This window comes from Bemisia tabaci, chromosome 3, assembly GCF_918797505.1.
Source record: "Bemisia tabaci chromosome 3, PGI_BMITA_v3".
NCBI lineage: Eukaryota > Metazoa > Arthropoda > Insecta > Hemiptera > Aleyrodidae > Bemisia > Bemisia tabaci.
Genome location: NC_092795.1, coordinates 48,606,107 through 48,623,881, shown reverse-complemented (window position 1 = coordinate 48,623,881; position 17,775 = coordinate 48,606,107). Strand labels below are relative to the sequence as shown.

The window sequence follows — 17,775 nt, the reverse complement described above, 5'->3', positions numbered from 1 at the left end:
CAAAATAACCGATAGAATTATACTGTGATCACCCTCTGATACTAGCATACAGTCCCTAGCGTAATTGCACGTAACAGTCAGACCAAATACAAGAGGCAGATGTTAAGATATTATTTTACAAAATTCGTGTACTTCAATTTTATCACCTTATCGTATGTGAAAATCCTTATTTTCTCGATTGAACAATGACTCTCTATGGAAACTAAAACTTTCTCATTTCAAAGCTGAAAGTTTTCAATTTGACAGCATTTGACTCTATCAACGGATTCACCATACTCTGAACTATCAACCGCACAAGACCATAAAATCTGGTTTTAAAAACCTCTAAATTTACGCTTTTACCGTTTTTAAAGACCGAGAGCCTCGATTACAGAGGTTAATGTACTGCTTAAAAATATTATTCCGGTGCATCGATAGCTCTCTACTTTTTCACGGGCAAATCATATTAATTACTAGCCAATAAATAATATAGACAGTGCCAAGGGGACTCAAAAATTCGACGAAGGAAAGGGAGACGGAGGGGGCCGGGCATGTGTTGAGCCTCTTGGATTAGCAAAAAAAAACGATCAACTCTATCCAAAACGCCAAGTTTCTGCGTCCTCTTAAAACAAAATGGATGACGTCATTCACAGCATCAGTGTCTACCACGATTTAATCGGCCTCATCAACTGGTGATGAATAGTACTCTCGTCGGATTGTCGTCGTCCTCCTGACGGAAGGGCATACCTCTGTCTCTAAGTGAGCCCTTAAACGCATTCAGTTATATGTAGGACAGGGCTCATAAGGAAATAGGGATACCCCCTTACTTCAGACGGACGACGTTATGACGAACGTCGAGGTTGAATCTCTCACCTATCCCCTGACCTCGCGGTGCAGATCAATGTGTTAAAGCACATGTACATATTATCGCCTACCCTCTAGGGGCAACTTGCCAGGCGGCAGGAATACAACAATCGTGAAAGGGCGGCACAGCTAGGGCTGAAAGGAAGTCTACCACTATCCATCCGGGATAATATCGCCTAACTTCCGGGTGCAACTTGAAGGACAGCAGGATTACACCTATGTTGGAGGGAGAAGGGAACTTAAGAAGGTTTCACTAGGGGCTGGTGGCTCGAGAGAGGGATGAGGGAGGGAGGGAGGCTGTAGAGTTAAAAATTTGCTGCTCACCCTTTCCTGTTTGGGGATATCTTCCATAAACCGCTGGACGACTCAGTCTACTCGAAGGGCAGTGACTCCACTTCACCAACACGAAGTACTACTGGGCCAGGCAGGCGTCCCGGAATTGAGAAGGGACAGTCGCGTCGCGGCGCCCCACGGGGGAGGGGGGAGTGGGAGTGGGAGGGGGAAGAGGGGGCCACGGATGCCATTTGACGAGTCGGATAATCTGATAAGACGGCGTTCTCGCGGATTGCCGAGCGTTTGTCATCATGCCAGTAGTCGACCCAGGCTGCCGCTTTTACTCTCTCGAAGATTTCGCCATCTCTATCAGCGATATTTTCCTCGCAGGTAAGAGCGTGGTGTTCCTTCATTTAGGCAAATACCACACCTGAGGGACGGGCATAAAATTCGTGACGTTCTAGGGGGTGGAGGTTAGAGCCTACGTTTACGGAGGGAGGATTGACGTCCAGGGTCGCGTTACGTTTTTGACACGTTCCGCCGCACCTTTCCTTCGTCAAACACCTGTCAGGCACCTCCACCTACATCTCTCCCGATGACTGCAGGCGTAATTTTTGGACGAATTCAAATTGAAGAATGGGAAGGAGCACATTTTCCAGTATACGAGTCAAGATTGAAAAAATTGAGCATTTCGTCGACTTTGAGTCTGCTGCTCTCTTATGCATGTAACTGTAAATTTTATAATACTTGTGCATATGGTTGCTTCATTAACTGTTCTCCGAATTGAGTCAAACGTTGATGTAAGTGTCAATTACTGCCAATTGAGGGCCTGTATAATCGTGTGCTCCATCGTCCACTTAATTTTATCTTAAAATCGTTATCTGTAGGTACACATTATTCATCTGATCTCTCTGACACAAGCTAAAAGTTCTCATTGAAAAATATAAACCCTTTATAAATACACGCGATTGAAATTTAGTTATCCCATTTCTACCCAATCGCGATCTAAAAACGTTCTGCATACCGTGAATGAGCCTTTGAGTATGCTGGAAGGCAACGGGACAAGTTAATCGTGATGAGAATCATGAAGCTGCCAAAACTTTACTAACTCCTCATAAGCCACTTTTTGGCAACAAGGGCGTCAAGTGAGAGGGTATGGGAAGTAGAATGTCGCCTGAATTTTTAAAATTGTTGCTGCTGTTCATATTTGTATTTGCATCTTGCTCTGGTGACGACAGTTGCAATAAGCAAATACCGACATTGCGCACTATCTAGTTGATGAAGCTGCTAAATGACATTTCTGCAAAAATTGAGAAATTGGTAACTTTAAATAAAACTTGTTTCAAAGTGAAATTGCCAAAAAATGGACCTTTTAAAAACTCAAGTTTTTAGTTCCACCGCGTGTCAGAATCATTTTTCAGCGTCATCGGACTAAACGCAATTTTTAAACTCTTACGTTGGTTTTTTCAAAATTACAAAAAATGTAACAACTCAATTTCTCTAATGCAGTGAACTAAAATGGATTTAATTTTCAGCGATGCGAATCTAATCCGAATAGACTCTTCCAACATCCAAACCTATGTGTGATATGACCAAAAATAAATTTCGAAAAAATAGAGTTTTACCATGGTCTGGGTGACTCTAATTGTTGAGCATCCTTTGTTGAGTTAAAACTTGTCTACCATACAGGGTAAAAATTAGATAACGTTCAAAGAATATGTTACACTGGGCGAAACTGCCAGGCCGGACACCGGGCAACTTTTTTGTCCCGCCCTTGGACAGGTCACCTGGTCACCCCCATTGCCCAGTTCACAAATTTGCCGATGTTCTTACTCATCCCGTGAACTGGGTAGCCAGTCGCCGAACTGGCCAGTCAACAGTCTGAAAATTACACCAATGGGTCGGTCGTTCATTTTAATAGCAATCCATACGCTTATCGATGAATGTCCCCCACCGACAGACTTCCGACGAACTAAGCGCAAGATTTTTTAGGGGATCGGGAAGTTTGAATTGAAAAACACCTATAACGCTAATTTCTCACATACGAACTGAATCTGAACTTTCTGATTTTCCATCGAATTCCACGTAACTTCACTGAAAAAAAGAGGTTACGGGTTATATGGACATACCGCCCGTTTAAGGCCCAGATGCCGAAAGTTCCGGGTGCTGGAGCCGTAGCTTGGCTTGCTCCGGGTGCTGCACTTAAAACTTTCGGTCTCTGAGCCCGGAACGCGGACGGTATGTCGATATAGTCCGCTAGTACCAGGGTTGCAATTTTTCATGAAAAATAAAATATTGAAATGTCATGTGAAATATTTCATGACATTTTAGACGAATATGAAAAATTTTTCAATATTTTTTAAAATTAAATGCAAAATTAAATGAAGAAGACTTGGTTTTTTTTTTTTAATTTTTCGTGCTTTTTAGTGCGTGTTGCATACCGAGCCCCTGAAAATATGTTTCACATTTTCCCTTTTTTTTTCCCCATAACTTTTAGAAATTTCATAAAATATTTCACGGAAACTTTCCATATTTCATATTTTTCATTTCATCCGTGCAACCCTGGCTGGCACGGATATTCCACGTCCGAATTTAATTTTTCAGTGTTTTTGACGAGGAATCATGAGCTGTGATGTTCAATTTCTTACCGTGTATAGTAGTCCACTATCACACTTCTTGGCGATAAAGTTTTGTATGATGCCATTGTTCCCGCAACATCCGCGGAGGTTAGAATAAGGTGATCATAAAGATGCCCACCCATGTGGGAGACACTCGGGGAGCAGTGAGCGTCCCCTCTCGGTCCGCGCAACAAGTCGCTTGGAGCCCTTTCACCGCCAACAACCTCCGTTTGAATGGGCTGGCAGCCGGTGCCAGTGCCCCACTGCCCAATTACCTTCGGCTTGTTCGGATCACCGCCACCGCGTGTCCATTTGGTCAGTTTTGATTAATTTTCGGCCGCTTCGAGAGCCCGCGCTTTGTCAGCCGATATAATTAGCCCAAAATCCAGACGAGGTAAGGAAGGCCTCGACTTAAATTATGCTATTATACGCTGCGGAGCTCGGCCTTCCCACGTATTCGCTTCGTGCGATTTTTTCTCGATGTTACGAAATGTTTCTTTGCTTTTTTTTCTTAGCTGGTGTGTAATTAAAAGGTGGAGAGGTGGCTTTCTGGGAAATTGTTTCATCCTCCCCGCCAAAGCTAATTTGAGCCAGAGAATGGTTGCGATAAATAGAAATGTGAATAATTAGAATATGATAATTTGGGAGAATGAGGTACTTTGGCGGCTGAATGTCGCAGAGCGCCAAAGAGCGCTGTAAAAGCTGCTTATGTGCATGTAATAATAGAAGACCAACCTTTTCAACATCGAAAAGATACCTGTCTCCGTTGTAAAAATCCCTTCATCTAACCAACAGTCCAGACCTATTTTGGATTGCATTTAGTAGCATAGCCAGAATTTTGGGTAGGGGGTGGTAACATCAAGATTTACTCATACAGGAGGGGGTCAATTCATCAAATTTTCTTACAAATTGTACAAATTTACAATTTTGAAATGTTAAATTTATGCAAAAATGTCGAAATTTTTGAACGAAAAAACGCCCAACAGAGTAACACTAATCTTCTACATGTATTCTTTAAATCGTGACATTTTTTACTCGGCAAAAAAGTGTATTACATATCTACACAGTCGAGAGTGTGCATTCAGAATGTAGGTGTGAAGGCATCTCCTCTGTGGAACTATGCCGCATAGCGTGACAAATCCACCGATTGTTACCCGGCTCATGTCATGGCCCTCCTGCGGTTGTGCCGCGCTAACTCAGTGCTCTCTGAAGCCGCCGATTGGCAAACTGTGAAGGTAATGGATGAAATGTCCAATGATGACGCGAGAAAGTCACGCCAACTGAAGAGACTCGCTCTCATAGTAAATTTTGAATAATTGTATCACTCTTCTCACTTAAACCTTGAGGTTTTTAACGGTTTTCAAAATGTCTAAGAACACTTTAAAAAGTGTTTAAAAGTGAAGCCACTTTCAAAAGTCTCTGAAAGATCAATTCTCCTCACTCACATGGATTGAGGTTAGCGCCGGTTTCAAGAACCCGACTTTTCCGTGTCCACGCTACCCTAAAAAAAGTTCGCCTTCAACAATCGAGATGGCAATTTGAGCGGCTTTAGAGCACGAATAGTTGTATGCAGTAGTTTTGCTACTTAGGCTCAGTCCCGGCAAGGGACACACGTCTGTCGATAACTCATTTTAATGCGTGTTTCTCAGCCGTCGAGTTTGCCTTCAATAATTTGGATGACAATTTGAGCAAATACAAAATGCACAAGAAACGCAATACTAAGGGTTTTGCAAAGAAGCTACTCAACGTTAGTAAACGTTATAGAATAATTTCTTTTGTATCTTCTATTTTTTGTAGTTAGAAATGATAGGTGCAATTCCTTGCAAGGCTCTATTTCCAAAGATTCCTTGTTGAATCCCGCTAGGAACTCATTCACTGTCTTTTTTAAAAGTTTATGTTAAAGGTTTCTTCAGAAATCCGTGCATGAGGGCTATTTCAATTGCAATCTTCCGTCGCATTTCTAAGGCGCAATGATACAACTATTTGAACTCTCCGGAATGCGTGAGGTATCTCGCCACATTTGAAGGCGTTTTCAAATCCGCCAAGTTCCGATACCCGGATTATCGTTTTGCACAGTTCATATTCTTTTGTTATATTCCGTACCACTCGTCTATTTTAAATCCTCGTAGAAAAACCACCCATTTGCTAAATACAATTCTAGCTGGAGCGCACCTCAGCTATGCATTCACCAGTGCAAAAATTTCAGAGGAAATCGACAAGCCCAGCGTGCATGGAGGCTATTTCCATTTAAATCTTTCGTTACATTCTTACGGCGCAATGATACAACTATTTGAACTCTCCGGAATGCGTGGGGTATCACGCCGCATTTGAGGGCGTTTTCAAAACAGCCAAGTTCCGTTATCGGAATAATCGTTTTGCATAGTTCATATTATTTTGTTTCCATTTCTAACCACTTGTTTAGTTATAATCCTCCTATAAAATCCACCCATTTGCTAAATACAATTCTAGCTGAAGCGCACTTCAGCTATGCATTCACCACTGCGAAAATGTCAAAGGAAATCGACTCGCCCAGCGTGCACGGAGGATATTTCAATTGTAATCTTCCGTCACATTCTTATGGCGCAATGATACAACTATTTGAACCCTCCGGAATGCGTTAGGTATCACGCTGCATTTGAAGGCGTTTTCAAAACAGCCAAGTTCCTTTATTTGAATAATCGTTTTGCATAGTTCATATTATTTTGTTTCCATTTCTAACCACTTGTTTAATAATAATCCTCCTATAAAAACCACCCATTTGCTTAATACAATTCTAGCTGAAGCGCACTTCAGCTATGCATTCACCACTGCGAAAATGTCAAAGGAAATCGACTCGCCCAGCGTGCACGGAGGATATTTCAATTGTAATCTTCCGTCGCATTTCTAAGGCGCAATGATACAACTATTTGAACTCTCCGGAATGCGTGAGGTATCTCGCCACATTTGAAGGCGTTTTCAAATCCGCCAAGTTCCGATACCCGGATTATCGTTTTGCACAGTTCATATTCTTTTGTTATATTCCGTACCACTCGTCTATTTTAAATCCTCGTAGAAAAACCACCCATTTGCTAAATACAATTCTAGCTGGAGCGCACCTCAGCTATGCATTCACCAGTGCAAAAATTTCAGAGGAAATCGACAAGCCCAGCGTGCATGGAGGCTATTTCCATTTAAATCTTTCGTTACATTCTTACGGCGCAATGATACAACTATTTGAACTCTCCGGAATGCGTGGGGTATCACGCCGCATTTGAGGGCGTTTTCAAAACAGCCAAGTTCCGTTATCGGAATAATCGTTTTGCATAGTTCATATTATTTTGTTTCCATTTCTAACCACTTGTTTAGTTATAATCCTCCTATAAAATCCACCCATTTGCTAAATACAATTCTAGCTGAAGCGCACTTCAGCTATGCATTCACCACTGCGAAAATGTCAAAGGAAATCGACTCGCCCAGCGTGCACGGAGGATATTTCAATTGTAATCTTCCGTCACATTCTTATGGCGCAATGATACAACTATTTGAACCCTCCGGAATGCGTTAGGTATCACGCTGCATTTGAAGGCGTTTTCAAAACAGCCAAGTTCCTTTATTTGAATAATCGTTTTGCATAGTTCATATTATTTTGTTTCCATTTCTAACCACTTGTTTAATAATAATCCTCCTATAAAAACCACCCATTTGCTTAATACAATTCTAGCTGAAGCGCACTTGAGCGCATTCATGACTGCAAATATGTTAACGGAAATCGAAAAGGCCAGCGTGTATGAGGGCTATTTTAATTGCAATCTTCCGTCGCATTTCTAAGATACAACCATGAGCCATTGAAGTCTAGGATGCCCAGACTGGAGATTTAAATACCTACACGGCGTTTTTCCTCAGCACAGCACGGCAGCAGTAAGTTCAAACATTAAGTGCAGCTCTCTCGCAGTACAACATGAATCTCAAAATTATCGACATGTTCGCACCAAAGACAAGAAACCCCCTCCCCCCACTGGCATCTTGGCAATGGTGGTAAGCTTTTACTTTTGGGACTTCAACATTCAACTATGTTGTCCCACCTACTGGGTGGATAGTTGACAACGTGCTGGGAGTTTTGCTTCGTAAACAAGCCGAATTTTTGGAAACTTTTCCGGCTCATGACGTCACCGGAAGCTCGTCATCCATCTTGTATGTAAGGAAGTTGCATACTCCCTTAGAATTGTTCATAAGAAAGTGCTGAATCTTCGAAAGTAAAAGCTTCCACCCGTCGCCAAAAGGCCAGTGGACGACAGGAGGGTCCCTTGTCTCTGCCTGAATGCTCAATGACCTAACCCCAAAATTACCGACAAGTCCGGCTCACTCCATAGTTACTGTTGCCTCACTGGGAAAAAAGTTATGAGCTGTATAGACATATCGTCCGTTCCGGACTCAGAGGCCGAAAGCTTCGACTGCTCCGGGTACTGCGCCCAGAACTTCGGCCTCTGGGCCCGGAACGTGGACGGTATGCCTATGTACTGCCGTGCTAAGGAAAAACGCCGTATGCCTTCTAACGTATTGCCAAGTTTTCTCCGTTTAAAACCGAATTTACTGAGAACATTGTGAAACAAGCAGTGAACTCCAACACAATGTGTTGATAAGGCGCGTCATTAACTCGCACATATCAACCCCTTTAGTTTTCATTTACAGAGATTTCAAAAAAGGCAAGCAGCACAACAAGAGAATTTACGATCCAACAGTGCAAGGTCAACGACGCACCTTGACGAGACCGTGTATTGTGAATCTAGAAAGCTATTCGAAAAAATTTAAGTTTTTTGATCTGCCTCAAGCAAAATCTTATCAGATTCTTGAAGAAAAGTGCTATGGAAAAATTTAAGCGAAGAAAGGAAAAATTCTGTCGAACTCCTAGAAGATAAAGTCGATTTAAAGGTATTTTGGGGCTAAAATACCCAAATCACCGGTATTATAAATCCCGTTATATTATTGAAAACAGATTTACTCGATATAAATGCAATTGTATTAAATATGTCTTGATTTTTTTATTTTAAACGTCTTTTCATGCAAAGAAGCTTAACCATGTCCATGCTTTATTCATTCATGAATTGAAAGTAAGCAATCCACATCCCGAAAATCTACCGATTTGCCGTGAAAAATTGCAGAAACTTGATGTACCAGGTCGATGTACCCACTCTTTGAATTTACCAATCGATTTAGTGAGTGCACGTATGTGAAAGTCAAAATGCTATAGTCATTTTGGGTGCATTCATTTTTCATGAAACAATTGTAAGTAATTTCAATCCCGAAAAACCATACATTTTCCGTATAAAATCGAAAAAATCAAAATATGTCGACTCCCTGACGTGAAAATTAAATTCTACGTGTGAAAATACTTATGTATCGATATGCTGAACAGAATGCCCGCCTCTCCTCGTAATTTACAAACCGTTCCTATACTCATCTCAAAATTTTTCTCAGAGCTTTGTGTTATTATCAGCTTCCATTTAAACCCCGGTTTGATGGCCGAATCGGCTGCCCAAAAAGCAAGCCATTTTTGAAGGGCTCTATGAGAAATTCGTGATATTATCAGCTCTCAGGAAATCACCCCATGGGTAAAATTGCTGGTATAAATTTTCGAGAGCTTAAAATAATCGTATTCAAGAAACTAAGGCATTAAACTATGGAGTCAATTTCGTTTTAATAATGTAACGGGATTTACTTGTCTTCAGGTCAAAACTCATACAAGGAAGTCCCTTGCAAGAGGCTAATTTTTTGTAATTTCACTCAATTTTTTCTCCTTTTTATAATTGAATTGCTTGTCACATTCTGAGGTCAATCATATTAAATTGTAATTTATACATTTCTTTTTTTCCCCCTTCATTTTATTTTTTGTTTGGAGAAGTTTTGTTGATTTCTTCGGATTTCGAATACTGTAACTTCTCTTCTATTTGGCCGATTTTTATGAATGAGACCTCTTTTAATTCGTGTTTCAACGGAGAGTAAGGAAAAAATTGCTAAAAACTCGCGAAACAATTTTTTTTGAAAATTGGGCGAATCCTAGCGTGACGGTGAAATGGTTAATGAAGCGTAAGTAATTGGGCGAGGGGCTGAGGATCCCGGCCTAGCTTGGCGACCGTCATTAGCTATTGTTCGTCGAGACGCCGACGCAGTGATCAGGAGCGTGGGGAAGAGAGGGGTAAGTGGATTCCTGTATGAGCCACGTTTAGCTAATGGTCTAATGAGTCTCGAGGCTCATCACAGATTGCACTTACACAGATTGCACTGTATTTCTTAGTTTTAATAAGAAATAAAATATAATTCTGTAAAATTAGTAAATAAATACCAAGACAATTATTCAGGATGTCAAAGACTGACTGAAAACTTTTTATTAACCTCATATGATAAAAATATTATTATCAGCTGACACTGACATTGTTGTCAGATGAACAGCACTATCAGAGCACGGGTACCAACTTTTGAAAAGTATAACAGAGGTGTGGAGATCTGTCAAAGCAACGTTTTGAACAAAACGGAGGAGTTAAATTCTCATTCCGAGAGTGCCGACCTGCTCAGCCATCCTCGAATCAGTTCGCTTGATTCTGCTTATATATGCATATTTTAAATCAGCGCGTCGTACTCTTAGGCTTTTTTTAAGAAAACCAAGTAACGTAGACTCTTGGTATTCACTGCACATAAACTAGAGAGCCCCAGAATGAGAAACAACTTTAAATCATAATTATTGACGGATAAATAAACTTTTTACACGCTTTGGAAAATCTCAGAAGTTCGCGGTAGTCACTTTTCGGTAAGGAACTAAGGGACTCGGTTATTGTATCGAGCAGGGTTCGAAACGATCGCAAAGGCGGTATACTACGTATACGCGCCAAAATTATTTTCCCAAATTTTCAGACAATTTTGTACGCAATTTAATCTAAAATATCTGAAAATTTTAAGGAAAAATAATCATGAAAGTTGTCAAAAATACATGTTTTATCGGGTGGAATTTCGCAACCCTCGAATGTTCATACGGCGTTATTCCTTGGCACGGCAGAATAGCCCGTTTTTACGGCTTCCACGGCTGGACTTTTCTTTTCAGTGCTTCGATAGGACGAGAGATTAGTGAGGGAGTCCGACAACAGCGCGGCATGGCGTTTGCGGTCAGTTTTGACTCGGGTAGCGGGTCCGGCGCGGGTTGGCGCGAGCATGTGTGAGTGCTCGGACGGGGCCGGCACACACACTCACGAACGCGACTAATTATTATTTCGTCCTTACCAGTTACCGGTTGCGGGGTTTCGCGGCGAGGAACCGCAGAGCGAGCTCGGGGAGCCACGAGCCATCCGCGCGGCGCACCGCGCACGCCCCCTCCGCTCAGCGCCGCGACGCCGCATAACATATGTCCCAATCCGAGGCCCCCGTTGCCGTTTCCATGGAAACTCACGTTCTCAAGAGCTTTTCTTCCAAATACATCAAACAGATGAGATTGTATCGATATCGATTGGTTCAGCATGTAAACAGGCTCAAAAGTCAATTGAGTAAACTGAGGGAACGGGTTTCTCGTGATAGATTTTTGATTCTTATTGGTATAAAACGGCGATGAAAAGTGAAATGGGTAGAAGTATTCTCATGTTCAGTAGAGTACCTGTAATTTTCAGCTTTTCCTACTTAAATCCTAAAATTTTCGTTTGAGGTTATTGTTCTATTGCTTGAGCCGAACGGTACATCGAACCACTATCGATACGATCCATTGGAGGTATAGATCGTATTCGACAGTGGTTCGATGTATCGTTTGGTTCAAAACAATAGACAATAACCTCAAACAAAAATTTTAGGATTTAGACTGGAAAAAGCAGAAAATTCGAAAATTCTTATCAATTTCACTTTTGATTGTTATTTTATACTCATCAGTATCAAAAATCAATCATAAAAACCCCGTTCCTTCAAATTACTCAACTGACTTTTGAGGCTACGTGTACATGTTGAACCAGTCGATACCGAAACAGTCTCAACCTGTTTGATGTATTGAATACGATCCATTAGGATCCGTAGGGGTCTACCGATATGGGGGAGGGCAATCGATGTGTCGGCAAAAATCACGGCATCGCGGCAAAATATCGCATTTTCTTAAGAAGGAAAACAAATTTTCAGGACTTTGGAGGAGGAGGGCCCATTCCTCACCCATACATATGCCGCCACTGCATTTTATTTTATTTTTTATATTTTTAATCGTCCTAAAACGGAGGAAAAGCACCAATGATCGAGGTAGGCAAAAATCAGTCTTTCAGATGGGAGAATCGGCAACTCGGCGCCGAATCAGTCTTTTCGACTGTTTGAGTTGTTCCGCGCTGCGCGGGCGCGAGCTCATCGCGGCTGGTCGGCATTCGGTGCGCGTCCTGTTCGCGTCAGTGTCCCGTGAGGTCTGCGCCTGCGCTGTCGTGCGTCTCCACGTCCTCTCGCGCAGTCGCAGTCGCAGTCGCGCCGGCAGTTTTCGCTGGTCAAATATGTAGTGGGCCGTTAGTTTTGGCCCCGCACTCTCTTATTTCTCCGACTCTGCCCACCTGTTGATTTTTTCGGGACCCGCGCGGACTCCCTGTGCCTCGTGATTTATTCGCCGTTTATTTTCGAGAAACGAGGGGCTTTCCGAGCCCGTTTTCGGTCCTCAGCGATCACCGAGACCCGATTGCGTCATTTGCTCGTGTTCTTTTTTTTATGTGCCGTTTTAACATTTTTCTGTTTTAATTTTTGAATAAATTAACGTTGTTGAATCTGTGAATTTTTTGTGTGCTCCATTGGATTTTGGAATCTCAGCGCCGATCATCGTTTGTTTGAGGTGAGTATTTCATCATGTCTTCGTGGATACAATCTAAATAAGATGACCGATTCAATCATATGAAAAAAAAAAAAAAGAATGTAAGAGGCTTCTTGACTGTCTAGCGATGTATCATTTACAGATAATCTAGTCGTCATAGTTTAGTTCCTGACGGTGCTTACCATGCGCTTATTAGATCAACTCGACGCATGATTAACACTGTCAATGATCGATAGGTAATGCCGGCTACTAGATTCCCGGGAGCATGCGTATTTCAATCTAGTAGCCACAACCACTAACCACCCAATCGAACCACCACTCAAATCTTACAGCCATGTGGTCTCGAGGTTTCATTTATTTAGCTTGTTCATCCTTAACACTTTTGGCCGATACCACTGGAACAGTCCGTGTTTGTCGGTCAAAAATAGGTCCAAAAAAATCAGACGGGAGTATTTCATCTCGATGATTATAACCTTGGAGTCATTTAGATTGTTAACTAACTGAATGTGGGCTCCATCGGACTTATCTGTCAGAGGGTTCTCTGCTTTTCGTAATCCTTTTGATGGGTTAATTCCACTGTTATTATGTTGTTGCTACGCTTCATCCCATAACTGGCTGTCTGCAAGTTCTCCATACTTTAGACCCTCTTAAAAACGCGACCTCGAATCTCCAAACGATTTTTTAGTATATTTTATTAATGAGTATGTTACGATCTTTCAACAATTCTGCGAACGTAAAATGCATTCTTTTCCCTGTGCTTTCCGTCCGCTTCATGCTACATGAAAAAAGAAGACATTACTCGTATGAAACTGATCTTAAAATACAAGTTAGCCTGTTTGGAACGTCAAATTAATATTTTTATAGTTCAAAATGATTATAGCAGGTGATGTTACCTGAATTTCATTCATGCGATGAATGTTCTCAGTACGAACATGGGAATCATGGAGGTAGGTTGGCGGGGGTTGGGGTGTTGTGGGAGTACGTTGTTGGAACTGGTTGCTATTTTTCACATTGTTCTCATCCACTATAAACTGCTCACATTTTTTACGCCGTTTCGCAAACATTTCCGCTCCTGTAATCCGAACCACAACATTTAAAGGAAAATCCTAGTAGGCACAAGAGGTTTCATACATGGATACATACAAAACGAAAACAAGAATTGAAATCGGCAAAAATCACCCCCCAATTTCAGCACCTTTGACATAAGGTTTAAAAAATCAGTGCATTCAGCGTTCACTTTTTGGAATAAAACCCATTTTTCAATTCGCGTAATCGAACGCACAGTTAATGTAACCAAACTTCTTTCATCAGTTCTTTCAACCTCATAATTACAGTTATACGAACTAAGAGTTGAGTTTGACGAATCAAAAAGCTGGAATGATATGAAACACTGTGGTCTCCTTCATTGTGTGGACATGCAATTTTATTTTCTTGGGAGTCAAAAAAGCAGTATCGTGTGTTTCTCCCCGTCAAACTTTTCTACTCTGCGTTAAAGTCTCTGAGTCAGCCGAAAAGAGACCAAGCTCTTTTTTACTGTCGTGGATGTACAAGAAAGTTTTGCTGCTTCATAATTGGAAGCAGAAAAGGGACCAAGCCACATCAGCTATTGCCAAATTTAATCCGGCAATTTAATTTTTTACATGAAAACGGTTGCGAGGATTTTTGTGCAAATTTCAGTGAATTTTTTGCATAGCACGAAGCAAATCCTTTATAATTTTCCAAGAAATCCGCACAAACGTTCTCTTGTAAGAAATTAAAGTGCCTAGTTTAATTCGGCAATAGCTGAAGTGGCTTGGTTCTTTTCTGCTAAACGCGGTCGAACGAAACAATTGAGGGAAGCGCCTGCGAAACTCTAGAAATACTTCAAGCATTGCACCGTGTGCCCGAGCTGCGAGCACGCGATAGAATGCCTGGGACAGCGCGCGTATACAACTTCAGAGTACGTACGCAAAAATGAAGAGCATCTTGATCAAAATGAAATACCATCATTTCATACTATCCATTACTCAAGGTAGCCTACGCAATTTGTCCTCTGCCTAAGCAGTTCGCGAACGACCTATTGGTCATTGGTTTGTAAACATTTTTGCACCCTTGGACGACGTATGGCTGCCTCTAAAGCCCCCTTTAACACCGATGCATTTAAATTCGCTTGCTATTGACTCAAAATCAAATTATATATTTAATAACCAAAACAAGCATCTACTCTCTAATTTATCATGGATTTCAGTTCACTGAAAAACGAGAAAATAATAGTCTTCACTCACGTTATTCTATCCTCTGAAAAGTTCTCTCGGTAGAGCTCGTTTTTTTTTTTTTTTTTTTCTTACCGACTGGAATCTAGATTTGCCCAACATGAAATTGATCGTACCTTAAGATATAATTAAGGGAATTGGAGCATACCTTTTCCTGTAGGAGCATTGAGATGTGAGACAAGGTCAAAGGTTTGAGGACTGAGCGGCGGTGGCGAACCATGGTCAACCTCGTAGCCCTCCCGTTTCAAAGTCTCCAAGTCTCGTACCTTTCCGCGCGGGTCCATCACAAGATTCAAAATCGGCTTCTGCTGAAAACAGTTTTTTCAAAATTAATCGAAGCAGTCACGAGCGCCTTCCAGAGGCGTGGCGTGAATTGCGATATTTCGATTGTTATGCCATTTAAACCTATGGTAAAGAATCGATTGCTAAGGAGTTCGCTGCATGCGAACACCCTGTTTATCGATCCTTTTCCATAGGTTTTAATGGCATAACAATCGATATAGCGCAAAGCACGCCACGCCACTGGCACTGGCGCCTTCTAAATATATGATAACCAAGCCAGATGTAGCTTGATCTGAAGCATGACCATCTTGTTTTAATTTTAAATTTTAAAAGCATTTTAACCCAAAAATGGAAAAGTTTTACAGTAACAGACATCATATTGGATCAAAAAACTGTCTGAACTGTCAGGTGGTTTGAGAAATAGAGGCAATTTATTTGTTCAGTTAGTTTTTTTGGTTTCTTGTTTTTGTTTTTATTTGTTTCGCTCACGCAACTCACAATAAGGATCCAGATATTTTGTATTCTCATATTTTAATGAATGCTACAGTGGTTAAACGAGGAAAATTAACTCAATTATTTCGTTTAAAATCACAAGTACCTGACGATTTGAATAATTAGGCTCTATGTTTTCATTCTGCGTTGAGTAGTAGTTTTGATACCCATTAACAGATCCGTCATGCTCCGCTCCAGCTAAAAATGAAAATGAAATATAATATGGTAATAATAATTAATAGAACTTTCTTACAGTAATAATGCTACCTATTTTAATAATCTGTAAAATATGTTCATTTATTAGGTAGTATAGTATGTCAGTCTACTTGGTACTCTACTTTGGATTAATGGTTGGTACACATTATCAACTTTATACTACATTGAGCCACTTAATACTTTTTTCTGGGAAAACCCTTCAACTTGAGTGAACTCAAAAAAAGTTTACGTACATATGTGACTGTTAGATAATTTAAAGAATACTTTTTTATCTATCATGCTGTCTTTTTACTTCTTTAGATACAAACCACATGAAACTATATTTCCTAGCTGCAAACCTGAAACCGTTTTAGCAATACTACAGGTAGACATTTTTGAGCTATGTTTGTGCCCAAAGTGCCCTGATATCTTTTAGCAGTGGTGCCGGTACTTAAACTATGTTGAATTTTTTGGCGCTGAGGCCTCTATTCCATGGATGGGTAATTGGGTATATACGGAGGAGAGAAAATGGGCCTCGAAAGAGAATTTATACAACTTGACTCACGCAAAAGAGTCAATTATCACCTATTTTACTGCAAATGAAAGTAACACGTGACAAAGGTTGAAAAAAATCGATAGAGAAATTCGTGAACACGTCATTCAAAAAAGATGTTTTAAAATCTCCGCTTCAGCTTAATTTTCGAACAAATACATTTTCACAGAATTTTCTGAACAGGATAATGGAAAACATTACAAATTCCAATAAATAGTGCCCTTTGGTTTTCCATTGAAATCAAAAGTGGTCAGGAAACTGCAGTGTCATAAAATCGGTAAACGTATTTATCAACTTACACCATCAATTTATAGATTCTGTGTCCTTTTTCTGAGGTAAAAAGGATATTTATACTTAGGTGAAGCAATAGTTACTAACTGGAAAAACGCATCTCGCGTGCTGTTATGATAAAGATGAGGAAAAAGTATACCGAAACTCGCAAAATATGGTTGTTGAAGAATAATTTATTAGCTTGGATGCATTTCAGGCTTAGCCCATCTTCAGCAAGCAGTTACAAACACAAGACACAGCTAAAAAAGTTAATCAGAGAAACGAATTGGCAGTGTATGATGAAGAGGAATAGAACAAGAGACGAAACGAACTATGACGCTAGGGATCTGGTCAAAATTTGAAAAATGTTAAAAAATGTTTAAAACCCAGTGGGAATAGCTGATAGAGTATGGGTTAGAAGAAAAACATAGTAAACAGCAAAATGAAGTACAGAGTGAAAGTCGCTAATTTTAAATAGGGGTATGGCTACCTACCGCAGCTAGGCAACCATATTTCGCGTGTTTCGGTATACTTTTTCCTCATCTTCAATATTTACTCATTGGATATTTTCCTATTTCTGAACGGTTCCAATAGACCTTACATGATTTTTCCCTCCAGAGAAAAAGGTGTAATAATTTTCTTCACGAGTTGGGGTGCGTGTTTACTGCAGCTAAGAATTAGCCGTAGGCTCATTGCTATTACCGGTGGACTCACGGGGTCAACTACTCAACATTTGACACGCGACTCGTTTAACAAGCTGTTTGCGCCTCTTCGCCGTAGAATTTCGTCTCACTAATGGTTCTACGTACCACAGACCGTTTGTCATCAGTCAGTTACAGCATGCATGACAAGAGAGGACTCGTGGACCAACAATACTGATAGAGTAGCCAGCTCATAATTCATGTCTTAGCGGGATCCTCATTCAAAAATTCGGTGGTTCATTGACAAGTGTATTGTCTTCGAGGTTTCGAAGACGCAGAAGCATCTAGCGAAGGTTAGATTTCACTACGTCTGCATATTCAGATGCAATCAAGCCGCTTACGAAATGCAAATATTCCATTATGGTAGTTCGAACGAGCTAAAATTAGGCAACTTTGATATCTTGGTACGATGATTAATCGAGTTTTAAGTTCTGGTCCTTCTAAGTTGAGGTGATTTATAAGTTTCTCACGTCGCAGTGAAATTGACGGGTGTTACAGGACCTCATTTGTAACG

The 17,775-nt window shown here is 40.8% G+C and overlaps 2 protein-coding genes across 8 annotated transcripts in view; one reads left to right on the top strand and one right to left on the bottom strand.

Moving 5' to 3' along the window:
* The window catches only part of LOC109030562 (uncharacterized), a 106,449-nt gene that overhangs the window by 12,005 nt on the left and 76,669 nt on the right, over positions 1 to 17,775 (bottom strand). For 6 of the 7 annotated variants that reach the window (XM_019041578.2, XM_072298482.1, XM_072298479.1 and 3 more), the window contains 3 exons: positions 15,649 to 15,740; positions 14,917 to 15,076; positions 13,410 to 13,588 (listed from right to left, as the gene is read on the bottom strand). In XM_019041578.2, the coding sequence (XP_018897123.2) occupies positions 13,410 to 13,588; positions 14,917 to 15,076; positions 15,649 to 15,740 (431 nt within the window). The remainder of the gene's footprint in view (positions 1 to 13,409; positions 13,589 to 14,916; positions 15,077 to 15,648; positions 15,741 to 17,775) is intronic. The other variant, XM_072298478.1, reaches the window with a different exon arrangement.
* The window catches only part of LOC109030563 (cGMP-dependent protein kinase, isozyme 1), a 113,471-nt gene continuing 107,797 nt past the window's right edge, over positions 12,102 to 17,775 (top strand). The window contains exon 1 of the mRNA XM_019041586.2: positions 12,102 to 12,537. The gene's annotated coding sequence lies outside the window, so the exon portion shown is untranslated. The remainder of the gene's footprint in view (positions 12,538 to 17,775) is intronic.